The sequence below is a fragment of the Vipera ursinii genome (assembly GCF_947247035.1).
Source record: "Vipera ursinii genome assembly, chromosome: Z".
Lineage (NCBI taxonomy): Eukaryota > Metazoa > Chordata > Lepidosauria > Squamata > Viperidae > Vipera > Vipera ursinii.
In genome coordinates, this window is record NC_139517.1 from 74,307,448 (window position 1) to 74,321,334 (window position 13,887).

At 45.6% G+C, this 13,887-nt stretch overlaps 1 protein-coding gene across 1 annotated transcript in view; it reads right to left on the reverse strand.

The window, feature by feature from the left end:
• The window catches only part of GLB1 (galactosidase beta 1), a 60,914-nt gene extending 47,297 nt beyond the window's left edge, over positions 1–13,617 (reverse strand). The window contains exon 1 of the mRNA XM_083376819.1: positions 13,487–13,617. Within this exon, the coding sequence (XP_083232945.1) occupies positions 13,487–13,609 (123 nt within the window). The 5' untranslated portion in view covers positions 13,610–13,617. The remainder of the gene's footprint in view (positions 1–13,486) is intronic.
• Between the last annotated feature and the right edge of the window lie 270 nt (positions 13,618–13,887).

Below are 13,887 nucleotides of genomic sequence, written 5' to 3' on the forward strand. Positions count from 1 at the left end.
GACTGATGTTATTTGTTTGCAAGAAACACATATTAGGGCTATGGACCAAAAGTACCTATTGAACTCTAGATTGGGTACACAATTTATTGCTTCTGCAATGAATAAGAAGAATGGAGTGGTTATCTATGTTAAGAATACTATGACAGCGCAGTTAATAGAAGCAGATAAACAAGGAAGATATGTTATAATAGATTTGTTGTTAGAAGGCAAAAAAACGCTTTTGGTTGGACTGTATGCTCCTAATCAACAACAAGCTGATTTTTATAGTTCATTACACAGCAAGATCACTCAGTTGGATTATAAATCTTTTATTTTTATGGGAGATTGGAACGGTGTCTTGGATGTACAACTGGACAAGTGTAGTTCTTCTAGGCGTTCTCCAAGCCACGCTAGATTGCCTAAATCTTTTTTTGAGATGAAGGATGATTTGGAGTTGCGAGATATTTGGAGAGAAAGACATTTACAAGAAAAGGATTATATTTTTTTTCTGATAGACATCAATCTTTTTCCAGGATTGACTTTATATTAACAACTAATGATTTTTTTTCCAGGATTAAGAAGATAAAGATTTGTCCAAGAACTATGTCTGATCACAGTCCAGTCTGGTTAGAGATTGACAAGGATAATAGAGATAGGCGCTCTTGGCGTCTAAATGAGAACCTGTTTAGAAATCAGGGAAACGTGGAAGAATGTAAAAAACAGATGGACTTCTTTGAAACTAACATGAATAAGGGTACCTCTATGGACATGGTTTGGGATGCTAGCAAAGCTTATATGAGAGGGGTGTTAATATATATGAACAACAAATACAGACGTAACTTGGAATTTAGGAGGAAAGAATTAGAGAATGAAATTAGGGAAAAAGAAAAGACCCTAATTTTGAATCCATCGGATGTGAAGATCAAAGAGGTTATTAATTTGTTAAGAGGACAGTTTGACAAGTTGATGGCTGACCAGGTGGCAACTAACTTACGGTTTGCTAGGCAGAATACTTTTTGCAATGCCAATAAACCAGGTAGATGGTTAGCTTACATGTTAAGGAAGAAGCAAAGGGCTTCTAATATAGACAAAATAGAACATAAGGGTAAGGTTGTGTATCAACAGGATCTTATTAAGGAAGCTTTTGTGGACTTTTATTCTAAATTATATGCTAAAGATAAGATCAACGAAGCAGATATTGATGTATATTTCAGGACTGCTAACATCCCGGTTCTTACACAAGAACAAAAGGAAGAGATTAATCAATTGATAACAGAAGAAGTTCTTTTAGCAATTAAACAATTGAAGGTGGATAAAGTGCCAGGCACGGATGGACTGACTGTGGTGTATTACAAAAACCTACAATTGGAGATGATAAAGCCATTAAGGGAATTGTTTCAGACAATTCAAAGGGGAGGAAGGGTGCCTCCGTCTTGGAGAACTGCTTTTATTTCTCTGATTCCGAAGGAAGATCAGGATGTCACTCAAGTAAGAAATTACAGACCAATATCACTTTTGAACATGGACTACAAGATATTTCCTAAGGTTTTAGCTAATAGATTGATGAGGGTTTTGCAACAGATAATTCATGGGGACCAAACTGGGTTCATTAGTGGCAGAGAAATAAAAAATAATGTGAGGCATATAGTAGATTGGTTGGAATTTTTGGAAAGGAACAACCAGATCCCTGTGGCGCTTTTTCTAGATGCCAAAAAAGCCTTTGATCAACTGGATTGGCAATTTTTGATGAAAGTATTAGATAAAATGAATTTTGGGGATAAATTCTTACAACCAATTAGGGCATTATATCAAAAACAAACAGCCCGAATAATAGTAAATAATAGTTTGACTGAAGTATGTAATATTGAAAAGGGCACAAGACAAGGGTGTCTGTTATCACCTTTATTATTTATCTTAACATTGGAGATATTATTGATTATAATACGGAATTCGGAAAAAATTAAGGGAATTCAAATTAGAGATCAGGATTATAGACTGAGGGCGTTTGCAGATGACCTGGTTGTTACGGTGACCCAGCCAAAAAATTCTGTGGTGGACCTGATGGAGATAATAATGCAATATGGGAAGTTTTCTGGATTTAAGGTTAATGTACAAAAAACTAAAATATTGGCCAAAAATATGACAGTATCGCAAAAGGCCCTTTTAGTTTGAATTTTTTTGCGCATGCCCAAGATGGCGGACGTGCTTGGCTGAGCTCCGCGAGGAGCTCTGGCAATTTTAGCGACCCTGGGAGCCCCACAGGAATGTCATTCTCTCTGTGTCGGGGGTCTGGATTAGGGTCGAGGAAAGCTTCTGGTTGTTACTCCTGGAGCTGCTGTGCTGCTTGTCTGGCTTTTCGGAGGGCCCCGGCTGTTCGGAGGAGTTCGAGAGAGCCGTGCAGGCCCGGAAGAATTGGCTGAGCCCCGTGCTGTGCTTTGCGGCGCCGACCAGCTGACTGTGCTCTGCGGCGCCGACCAGCTGTTTGTCGGGGCCGCGGGAGCTCAACGAAGCCAGAGGGAGCGGATGTGCTGTTTGCCGTCGGCTCTCTAAGTCTGGAGTTTCGGAGGTTCGGGAGAGCCGTGCAGGCCCGGAAGAACTGGCTGAGCCCCGTGCTGTGCTTTGCGGCGCCGACCAGCTGACTGTGCTCTGCGGCGCCGACCAGCTGTTTGTCGGGGCCGCGGGAGCTCAACGAAGCCAGGGGGAGCGGCTGTGCTGTTTGCCATCGGCTCTCTAAGTCTGGAGTTTCGGAGGTTCGGGAGAGCCGTGCAGGCCCGGAAGAACTAGCTGAGCCCCGTGCTGTGCTCTGCGGCGCTGACCAGCTGATTGTCGGGCCGCCGGAGCTCAGCTGATTGTCGGGCCGCCAGAGCTCAACGAAGCCAAATGGAGGCCTCCGGAGGCTCTGGAAGAACGCGGAAGAACTCGGTAGAGCCTTGTTTTGTACAGCACCGACCGGCTGGTTGTCGGAGCTGCGGGAACCCAGTGAAGCCTAGAGAAGTGTGGTGGAGGTCTTGGAAGATCTTGGGAGACCCGCACCCCGCGCCCCGCCAAGCTGCTGACTCTGGCTGCGGCTATGCTGTTACGGGAGCCTGGTGGAGTCTTGCGGAGCCTGGAATAATTCGACGGAGCTTGGCGACTTTGGGGAGAACTTTCCAGTTGCTTGAGGAGCCGGATGCTGGTTGATTTATGACTATTATTATGAACTACGGCTTAGAGCAGCGTCAGCGTTTTAAGTTGGAGTGGTGGAGATGGCCCTGGTTGGCGTCTGGGACGGTTGGCGGTGAGGGAGTTGGAGTGCCGCGACCGTTTTGGTATGGTGACTATGGCTGGGTGGTGGAGTATGGACTTCTATGCCTGGACATTTGGAGGCATGGACTATTATAGCTGACTGGACCATATCTTTTGAGCCCCACTGAAGTACTATGGGGCCCTGGCTCCCTCCCTATCGGTCAATTGTCACCTGGTCCCTTCCATGACGCGAAAAGGAACCTGAAACCGGAGCTTCTCTTACCACTCTGTGACTTTATGGGTTTTTACCCTAATCCACCTCGCTGACTGGTTCGCCCTATTGTCCTCCCTTTTTTCCTTTCCCCTTGGGTTTTGGAAGGTGCCGGGTGTATAACCACTGTGAGAGAGTGGTTAAGAGCTAAGAGTTTCCATCTGTTCCGTCTTAGAGGTGAGAGCTCTAGGCGGTATCTCTCTCCCCGGCTGTATATCTCAGGCTGCTCCCCGGTTCTGACCGTTGTGAGAGAACGGGGATTGTCCCGGGGTTACCCAGCTCTAGTGGCAGAGGAGCTGGGTCTGCAGTCTGGATATTCTCCTTCCATTTTAAGATCCTCCCATTTTATTTATTTTGATCTGGGTCTGTTTTTGCTGTATTACCCAATTATTATCATGGTTCTGAGGTACTCCAGCACGGTTTTACTCGCCCTCAGGGGTGCCCCCCCATCCTGGGTGCGACCCGCCTTACCTTTTAATCTGCCTCTTGATGACGGGCCTGATTGCTGGGACCCTGAGAGATGGCCGGGCAGTAACAGGGGCCTAAGATATAAATTTAATAAGAGGCCCCTGATCACTTTTTTAGCCAAATTTTTTGTAGGGTTAGGGAGGGGGGAGGGTTGTGGTTGGTTGGAGATGGGGGGTAATCCGCCAACTGTTGTTCAGGCCAGGCCCAGGACAGATCGCGTTGAGGGGGAGCCGGGGTCGGTCATCTCCGGAGCTCTGGAGCGGGTCGTGGGATTGCCAATTCCCACGACGATAGGGAATGGCAGCAGGTGTAAGATCAGAGGGCCGTATCAACCTCCGGGAGGGCTTCTCCGCTATTTACAAGCGGTGAGGCGCTCCGACCCTCTGTCTTCGACCCAAGGTTCTGGGAGCGGGGATGTGCAGCCACCTGAGCTCCGGCTGGTGTACCTGAATGCCAGGTCCGTTGCTAACAAGGCTCCTCTCGTCCGGGATCTGGTCGAGGGTGAGCTTGCGGACCTGGCCTGCATCACGGAAACCTGGTTGGGCCCAGAGGGTGGTATCCCCCTGGTTGATCTTTGCCCACCAGGCTTCCGGGTGCTACACCGGCCTCGGACTCAGGGTAGGGGTGGGGGAGTGGCTATGGTTATGAGGGAGACCTTATGTCCGCAGGAGGCCACCGTTCCTCAGTTGGATGTGAATCTCTCTTATTGAGGTTTGGTCCTAGGGCGCAGTTGGGCTTGCTGCTGGTGTACCTTTCGCCTAGTCGCGCAGCAGCAGCCCTGCCTGAGCTTCTCGATATCCTCTCAGGGCTGGTGATTGAGTTTCCCAAACTTATGGTTTTGGGAGACTTCAATCTACCATCCCTGGGAGGAGCATCTGAGTTAGCTCGGGAGTTCATGGCTTCCATGACGGCCATGGACCTGACGCAGGTAATTTATGGACCGACTCATGAGGGAGGCCACACCCTTGACTTGGTTTTCTTATCTGGTCGGTGGTTAGATGATCTTGGTGGGGGCTCCCCAATTGTTATGCCCCTGTCATGGACCGATCATCATCTCCTGCAGCTGGTCTTCCGTTTTGCCACTCCCCACCGTGGGGTTGTTGAGCCAACTAGATGGTTCCGCCCCAGGTGCTTAATGGACCCTGAGAGGTTCCAGGCAGCACTGGGGTCCCCACCTGCCTCCTCAGCTCATAGCTCGGCAGATGCCTTAGTGGAAGCCTGGGAAAGGACGGCCACGGAGGCACTTGACCGAGTTGTACCCTTGCGGCCCCTGACCCGGCGCAGATCCCAATGGGCTCCATGGTTCTCCGCGGAGCTCCGGGAGATGAAGCGTCGGAGACGGGGCCTAGAGAGCGTTTGGAGGTCCAGCCAATCTGAATCCGACCGATTGCGACTAAAAACCCATATTAGGTCTTATCTCGCAGCGATGAGGGTGGCGAGGTCTAACTACTTCGCTGCCCTCATCGCGTCCGCAGATAATCGCCCGGCCGCCCTGTTTAGGGTGACCCGCTCCCTCCTTAATCAGGAGGTGAGTGAGGAACCCTTGCAGGGGCGTGCCAAGGAATTTAGTCAACATCTGTCGGACAAAATCGCTCGGATTCGGACCGGTTTGGACTCCGACTGGGCAGTATCGGACGATCAGGACACGAGCGGTCTTGTCAATGTCACCTGGGAGGAGTTCGATCCTGTAACTCCAGAGGAAGTGGACAGGATCATGGGGAGGCTGAGCTCCACCACATGTTTATTGGACCCGTGCCCTTCCTGGCTGGTTTATGCAGCCCGGGAGGGGACACGAGGCTGGTTCCAGGCGGTTATATCTGCCTCTTTGAGTGAGGGTAGTTTTCCCGCCTCCTTGAAAGAGGCGGTGGTAAGACCTCTCCTCAAGAAGCCTGCCTTGGACCCGGCTGTCTTGAATAACTTTCGTCCGGTCTCCAACCTTCGCTTTCTTGCGAAGGTTGTTGAGAGTGTGGTGGCGCATCAGCTCCCTCTGGTCCTGGATGAAGCGGATTATCTAGAACCGTACCAATCGGGCTTTAGGCCCGGGTACAGCACGGAGACGGCATTGGTCGCGCTGGTGAATGATCTCTGGAGGGCTCGGGACAAGGGATATTCCTCTGTCCTAGTCCTATTAGACCTCTCAGCGGCTTTCGATACCATCGACCATGGTATCCTGCTGTGGCGTCTCAGGGGACTGGGAGTGGGAGGCACGGTTCTTCAGTGGTTCTCCTCCTATCTCCTGGGATGCTCACAGTCGGTGTTGGCAGGGGGGCAGAGGTCGACCGCGAGGCCTCTCGTTTGTGGAGTCCCTCAGGGGTCGGTCCTCTCGCCTCTCCTGTTCAACATCTACATGAAAACACTGGGTGAGATCATTCGTGGTTTTGGAGTTGGGTATCATCAGTATGCTGATGATACCCAACTTTTCATTTCGACCCCAAACCACCCCAGTGATGCCCTCGACATGATGTCCCGGTGCCTGGAGGCGGTCCGGGTCTGGATGGGGAGGAGCAGGCTTCGACTTAACCCTGACAAGACTGAGTGGCTGTGCGTACCGGCATCTCGGGATATTCAGGATATCCCACCCCTCACTATGGGGGGTGAGTCATTACCTCCTGTAGATAGGGCTCGCAACTTGGGAGTCCTCCTAGATTCACAACTCTCCTTAGAAGACCATATTGTAGCTGTGACTAGGGGGGCCTTCGCCCAGGTTCGCCTGGTGCGCCAGTTGCAGCCCTATCTAGACCGGGATGCCTTACGTACGGTCACTCATGCGCTCGTGACCTCTCGTCTTGATTACTGCAAAGCTCTCTACATGGGGCTACCCTTGAAGACCACTCGGAGGCTCCAACTGGTACAGAATGCAGCCGCGAGAGTTGTGTTGGGAGTTTCCCGATACTCCCATGTCACACCTTTGCTCCGCGAGCTGCATTGGCTACCAGTTGTCTTCCGGGTGAGGTTCAAGGTGTTGGTAATGACCTACAAAGTCCTTCATGGCATGGGTCCGGAATACCTTGGGGAGCACCTGCAGCCGGCGTCAACTTCCCTCCGCCCAGTACGCTCCCACAGAGAGGGCCTCCTCAGGGTGCCACCGGTCAAAGAATGCCGACTGGTGGCCCCCAGGGGGAGGGCGTTCTCTGTGGGTGCACCGGATTTATGGAACCATCTTCCGGTTGAGCTCCGGATGGCGCCCGATCTCCGCTCCTTCCGGCGCGATCTTAAAACCCATCTCTTTAAACAAGCTGGCCTGGCCTGATGGGACGGGGTGGGATTTTTATAAACGAACTTTAATTTTAATTTGTATTAATTTTATGGGCATTGTTTAATCATGTTTTAATAATTTTAATTTTTGTATCTAGTTTTTATGTATTGCCCTGTTCACCGCCCTGAGTCCCCTGGGAGAAGGGCGGTATATAAATTAAATTAATAAAAATAATAATAATAATAATAGAAGGGTTAACTGGATTTGAGATTGTTAAAAGGGTTAAATATTTGGGGGTGTACTTGTCACCCTCAAATGCAAAGTTATATAAAAATAATTATGAAAAATTATGGGGAAAAATTCAAAAAGAATTGGAAAGTTGGGGAAAATTACAATTGTCTTTATTGGGAAGAATTGCAGCAGTGAAAATGAATGTTTTGCCTAAATTTCTATTCTTATTTCAAATGATACCTATTCTTAAAAAAGACTCAAATTTGGAGGAATGGCAAAAGGGTATCAATAAATTTGTATGGGCAGGGAAAAGGCCATGAGTTAAATTTAAGATTATGCAGGACACGCGTGAAAGAGGTGGTCTTAAAATGCCCAACTTTAAATTATATTATGAAGCTGCTGCGTTGTCAGCGATAAGTGACTGGATTAATTTAACACAAGGGAGATTATTAAATCTTGAAGGCCACGACTTGTTATTTGGCTGGCATGCATATTTATTGTATGATAAGAAGGTAGATAATGTGATTAAGGTGCATATTTTAAGACAGGCATTGCTGAGAGTTTGGAAAAAGTACAGACATAAGCTAAACTACAAGATACCTTTAGGGGCAATACCGAAACATGCAATAGGAAACATAAATGTTGGGTTCAAACATGATGTGACTACATACAAGGAAATCTTAAGTTTGGAGAGGAACGTATGGTGTTTGAAGCCGTACAATTTTTTACGAGAAGAGAAGATTGTTCAAACTTGGTTTCAATATGGTCAATTACGGGCCAGGTGGAAAGAAGATCAGAAAATTGGCTTCTCAATGACTGATGAAAATCTGGTAAAGCAAATTAGAAATCAGGGTCCAGCACATATCAAACGGATATATCTTGCACTGATAGAAATTGACTCAGAAACAGAATTTGTTAAAGATTGTATGATAAAGTGGGCTCAGAATATTCAAGAAGTTATTACAATGGACACTTGGGAAAAGATCTGGGTGAGGAACGTAAAATTTACGCAAGCTCAAAATTTAAGAGAGAACTTTTATAAAATGTTTTATAGGTGGCATTTAGATCCTAAAAAGCTTGCAAGTATGTATCCGAACTATCAACCTAAATGTTGGAGATGTGGTGGCGAAGACGCAACGTATTTTCATATATGGTGGACCTGTAAAAAGGTTAAAGCTTTTTGGATTAAAATCTGGTGGAATATGCAGAAGATATTTAAGCAAAGGATAAAGTTCTGTCCGCAATTGTTTTCATTGGGCATAATTACGGATACTACTGTTGTGGACACTAAGTTGATGTTGAACTTAATTACGGCAGCAAGACTTTTAGTAGGTCAATATTGGAAGAAGGAGGAACTGCCGACTATAGAAGAATGGACTCTAAAAGTTTCTGACCTGGCGGAAATGGCAAAGATCTCGGCTTATTTGAAAGACCATTCACAACAACGTTATATTATGGAGTGGAAAAAGTGGATTGATTACATCCAGAACAAATATGGGACTAAAAAGTTTCATTTAGCATTTGTATAAGTTTTGATGTGATATTAGTATTGCTTGTAGTCATTTTACATGAGCTAGAGTGCGATAGACTTAATAGTTTATTGTTGTTAACATCTGGTTGTTTATTATTGTTTTTACCTTTATACCTTGTCCTTAGCTCTGGGAAGTTGGGGAGGGGGGAGGGTTAGGGAGGGCTAGGAAGGGTTGGGTGGGGGGAGGGGGGGAGGGATTGTTAAAGATAAAATGTATTGAAAAACTTTTCAATTAAAAAAAATTATACAGGGAGTGCAGAATTATTAGGCAAATGAGTATTTTGACCACATCATCCTCTTTATGCATGTTGTCTTACTCCAAGCTGTATAGGCTCGAAAGCCTACTACCAATTAAGCATATTAGGTGATGTGCATCTCTGTAATGAGAAGGGGTGTGGTCTAATGACATCAACACCCTGTATCAGGTGTGCATAATTATTAGGCAACTTCCTTTCCTTTGGCAAAATGGGTCAAAAGAAGGACTTGACAGGCTCAGAAAAGTCAAAAATAGTGAGATATCTTGCAGAGGGATGCAGCACTCTTAAAATTGCAAAGCTTCTGAAGCGTGATCATCGAACAATCAAGCGTTTCATTCAAAATAGTCAACAGGGTCGCAAGAAGCGTGTGGAGAAACCAAGGCGCAAAATAACTGCCCATGAACTGAGAAAAGTCAAGCGTGCAGCTGCCAAGATGCCACTTGCCACCAGTTTGGCCATATTTCAGAGCTGCAACATCACTGGAGTGCCCAAAAGCACAAGGTGTGCAATACTCAGAGACATGGCCAAGGTAAGAAAGGCTGAAAGACGACCACCACTGAACAAGACACACAAGCTGAAACCTCAAGACTGGGCCAAGAAATATTTCAAGACTGATTTTTCTAAGGTTTTATGGACTGATGAAATGAGAGTGAGTCTTGATGGGCCAGATGGATGGGCCCGTGGCTGGATTGGTAAAGGGCAGAGAGCTCCAGTCCGACTCAGACGCCAGCAAGGTGGAGGTGGAGTACTGGTTTGGGCTGGTATCATCAAAGATGAGCTTGTGGGGCCTTTTCGGGTTGAGGATGGAGTCAAGCTCAACTCCCAGTCCTACTGCCAGTTTCTGGAAGACACCTTCTTCAAGCAGTGGTACAGGAAGAAGTCTGCATCCTTCAAGAAAAACATGATTTTCATGCAGGACAATGCTCCATCACACGCATCCAAGTACTCCACAGCGTGGCTGGCAAGAAAGGGTATAAAAGCAGGAAATCTAATGACATGGCCTCCTTGTTCACCTGATCTGAACCCCATTGAGAACCTGTGGTCCATCATCAAATGTGAGATTTACAAGGAGGGAAAACAGTACACCTCTCTGAACAGTGTCTGGGAGGCTGTGGTTGCTGCTGCACGCAATGTTGATGGTGAACAGATCAAAACACTGACAGAATCCATGGATGGCAGGCTTTTGAGTGTCCTTGCAAAGAAAGGTGGCTATATTGGTCACTGATTTGTTTTTGTTATGTTTTTGAATGTCAGAAATGTATATTTGTGAATGTTGAGATGTTATATTGGTTTCACTGGTAAAAATAAATAATTGAAATGGGTATATATTTGTTTTTTGTTAAGTTGCCTAATAATTATGCACAGTAATAGTCACCTGCACACACAGATATCCCCCTAAAATAGCTATAACTAAAAACAAACTAAAAACTACTTCCAAAAATATTCAGCTTTGATATTAATGAGTTTTTTGGGTTCATTGAGAACATGGTTGTTGTTCAATAATAAAATTAATCCTCAAAAATACAACTTGCCTAATAATTCTGCACTCCCTGTATATTATTTGTTAATTTTGTAGCAAAAGCCATGAAAATTAAGAGTGTTGCTTCATATATACTTAAAGTACACTAATGGAAATCAGTGGGATTAACTTGGCCAGAATTTCAGTCGTACTGGTACTTGTTAAGCAAGATGACCATGTGACTGCCTCCCTTAACAATCACAATCCTGGCTATCCCAGTTGTGTCATTAAGCAATTGCAAGTTTGGCCTTGGAGTACAAAATGAAGGAGGGCACACGATGATAGAATTTTGTCAAGAGAATACGATGGTCATTGCAAACACTCTTTTACAACAACCCAAGAGACAGCTCTACACATGGACATCACCAGACGGCCAACACAATAATCAGATTGACTATGTGCTCTGCGGCCAAAGATGGAAAAGCTCTATACAGTCAGTAAAAACAAGACCAGGAGCTGACTCTGCTTCAGATCATGAGCTTCTTGTTGCAAAATTTAGGCTTAAATTGAAGAAAACAGAGAAAAGCACTAGGCCACTCAAATATGAACTAAATCATATCCCTGATGAATACACAGTAGAGGTGACAAATAGATTTAAGGAATTAGATCTGATGGACAGAGTGCCTGAAGAATTATGGATGGAGGTTCGCAACACTGTACAAGAGGTAGCAACTAAAACTATCACAAAGAAAAAAAATGCAAGAAAGCAAAATGGCTGTCTGAGGAAGCTTTGCAAATAGCTGAGGAAAGGAGGGAAGCAAAAGGAGAGAAAGGGAGAAAGATACACTCAATTGAATGCAGAATTCCAGAGAATAGCTAGAAGAGATAAGAATGCCTTCTTAAATGAATAGTGCAAAGAAATAGAAGAAAACAATAGAATAGGGAGGACCAGAGATCTTTTCAAGAAAATTGGAGATATGAAGGGAATGTTTCATGCAAAGATGGGCACGCTAAAGGACCAAAATGGCAGGGACCTAACAGAGGCAGAAGAGATTAAGAAGAGGTGGCAAAACTACACAGAAGAACTATACAAGAACAAGCTTAACATCCCAGATAACCATGATGAGGTGGTCACTACCTCAAGCCAGACATCCTAGAATGAAGTGAAATGGGCCTTAGGAAATCTGAGCAATGACAAAGCTAGTGGAGATGACAGTAATCCAGCTGAGCTATTCAAAATCTTAAAAGACAATGCAGTAAAAGTGCTACACACAATTTGCCAGCAAATTTGGAAAACTCAACAGTGGCCACAGGATTGGAAAAGGTCAGTTTACATTCCAATTCCAAAGAAAGGCAATGCCAAAGAATGTTCAAATATTGCACCATTGCACTCATTTCACATGCTAGTAAAGTTATGCTTAAAATCCTACAAGTTAGACTCCAGCAGTATGTGGATCGAGAACTACCAGAAGTACAGGCAGGATTTTGAACAGGCAGAACAACTACAGATCAAATTGCCAACATAAGCAGGATTATGGAGAAAGCTAGGGAGTTCCAGAAAAATATCTACATCTGCTTCATTGACTATGCTAAAGCCCTTGATTGTGACAAGTTCTTAAAGAGATGGGAGTACCAGACCATCTTGTCTCTTGAGAAACCGATATGCAGGTCAATAAGCAACAGTGAGAACTGGACACGGAACCACTGATTAGTTCAAAATTGGGAAAGGAGTCCGGCAAGGCTGTATACTGTTACCCTACCTATTTAACTTATATGCAGAGCACATCATGAGAAAGGCAGGGCTAGATGAATCAAAATTTGGAATTAAGATTGCCGGGAGAAATATCAACAACCTAAGATATGCAGATGATACCACTCTAATGGCAGAAAGTGAAGAGGAACTAATGCGGGTGAAGAAGGAGAGTGCAGGAGTGAAGGAGAGTGAAGGAGAATGCAAAAGTTGGGTTGAAACTAGGAAAACCAAGATCATGGCATTCGGCCCTCTCAATTCCTGGCAAATAGATGGGGAAGAAATGGAGGTAGTGACAGATTTTATTTTCCTGGGCTCCAAGATAGTGAGGGGGCTGCAGCCAAGAAATTAAAAGATGCTTGCTCCTGGGGAGGAAAGCCATGGCAAATCTAGACAGCACACTAAAAAGCAGAGACATCACCCTGTCACCAAAAGTGCATATAGTCAAGGCTATGGTCTTCCCAGTTGCAATGTATGGCAGTGAAAGTTGGACCATAAGAAAAGCTGAGGGCCAAAAAATTGAGGCTATGGTGCTGGAGAAGACTCCTGTGAGTCCCTTGGACTGCAAGGCGATCAAACCAATCAGTCCTAGAGGAGATCAAGCCTGACTGCTCTTTAGAAGGCCAGATCCTGAAGTTGAAACTCAAATACTTTGGCCACTTAATGAGAAGGAAGGACTCACTGGAGAAGAGCCTAATGCTGGGAAAGATTGAGGGCATTCAGTTCCATCAGCGTTTTTCAAACTTGGCAAATTTAAGATGTGTGGGCTTCAACTCCTAGAATTTCCCAGCCAAAAATCCACACATATTAAGGTTATCCAGACTGAGAAACACTGCCGTAGATTAATGGTGAGCAGCTCAGACTTCTTCCTGATCATAGTTGAATATTTGTAAGCATATTGTTCAGGAAGCAAACTGAACTCCCCAGTACCTATGGCAGTGATTTCCAATTCTGAAACTTGAATTCTGGGAATAGAAACAACTCATCTGAAAGTTGCCAGGTTCGAAAAATACACCATCAACGCAGCGCTCCCTTCTGCTCCGGGAGAGAGCAGAATAAAAGTCTTCCCTCATGCAAATCACCTTCCTGTGAGAGATTACGAGAAAGGACTATGCTTACCGGGGATCCAAATCCTGCGGCTAGTAAGTGAAGCAAAACCAGAACAAGCATGTTAAAACAGCAACTCAAAGAAATAGAAGACAATACTCCGGCACCAGACGCAGCCATGCCCACCAACCGCATGACTCCAGTCAGCTGATCACTTCCACCTCGAGCGGCTGCGCGTGTCTGTTTGCAACTCTAAAATGCACGGAAAGCCAGATTTGATTGTGAGGAATGGTGTGAATAATCATCACTCGTCTGTTGCCAGCCAAGCTTCAGCTGCTCTCAACTCTCTGCAGTTCAGAAAATGGGGTTTCGCCTTTCTGTTCCTGCCGCTCGTGTTCTTCTTACTGTTCTACGCTTAAATTGGGTACAATATTCTTGGGCAGACTATGAGTTTCCCGGGATTGCAATGTTGA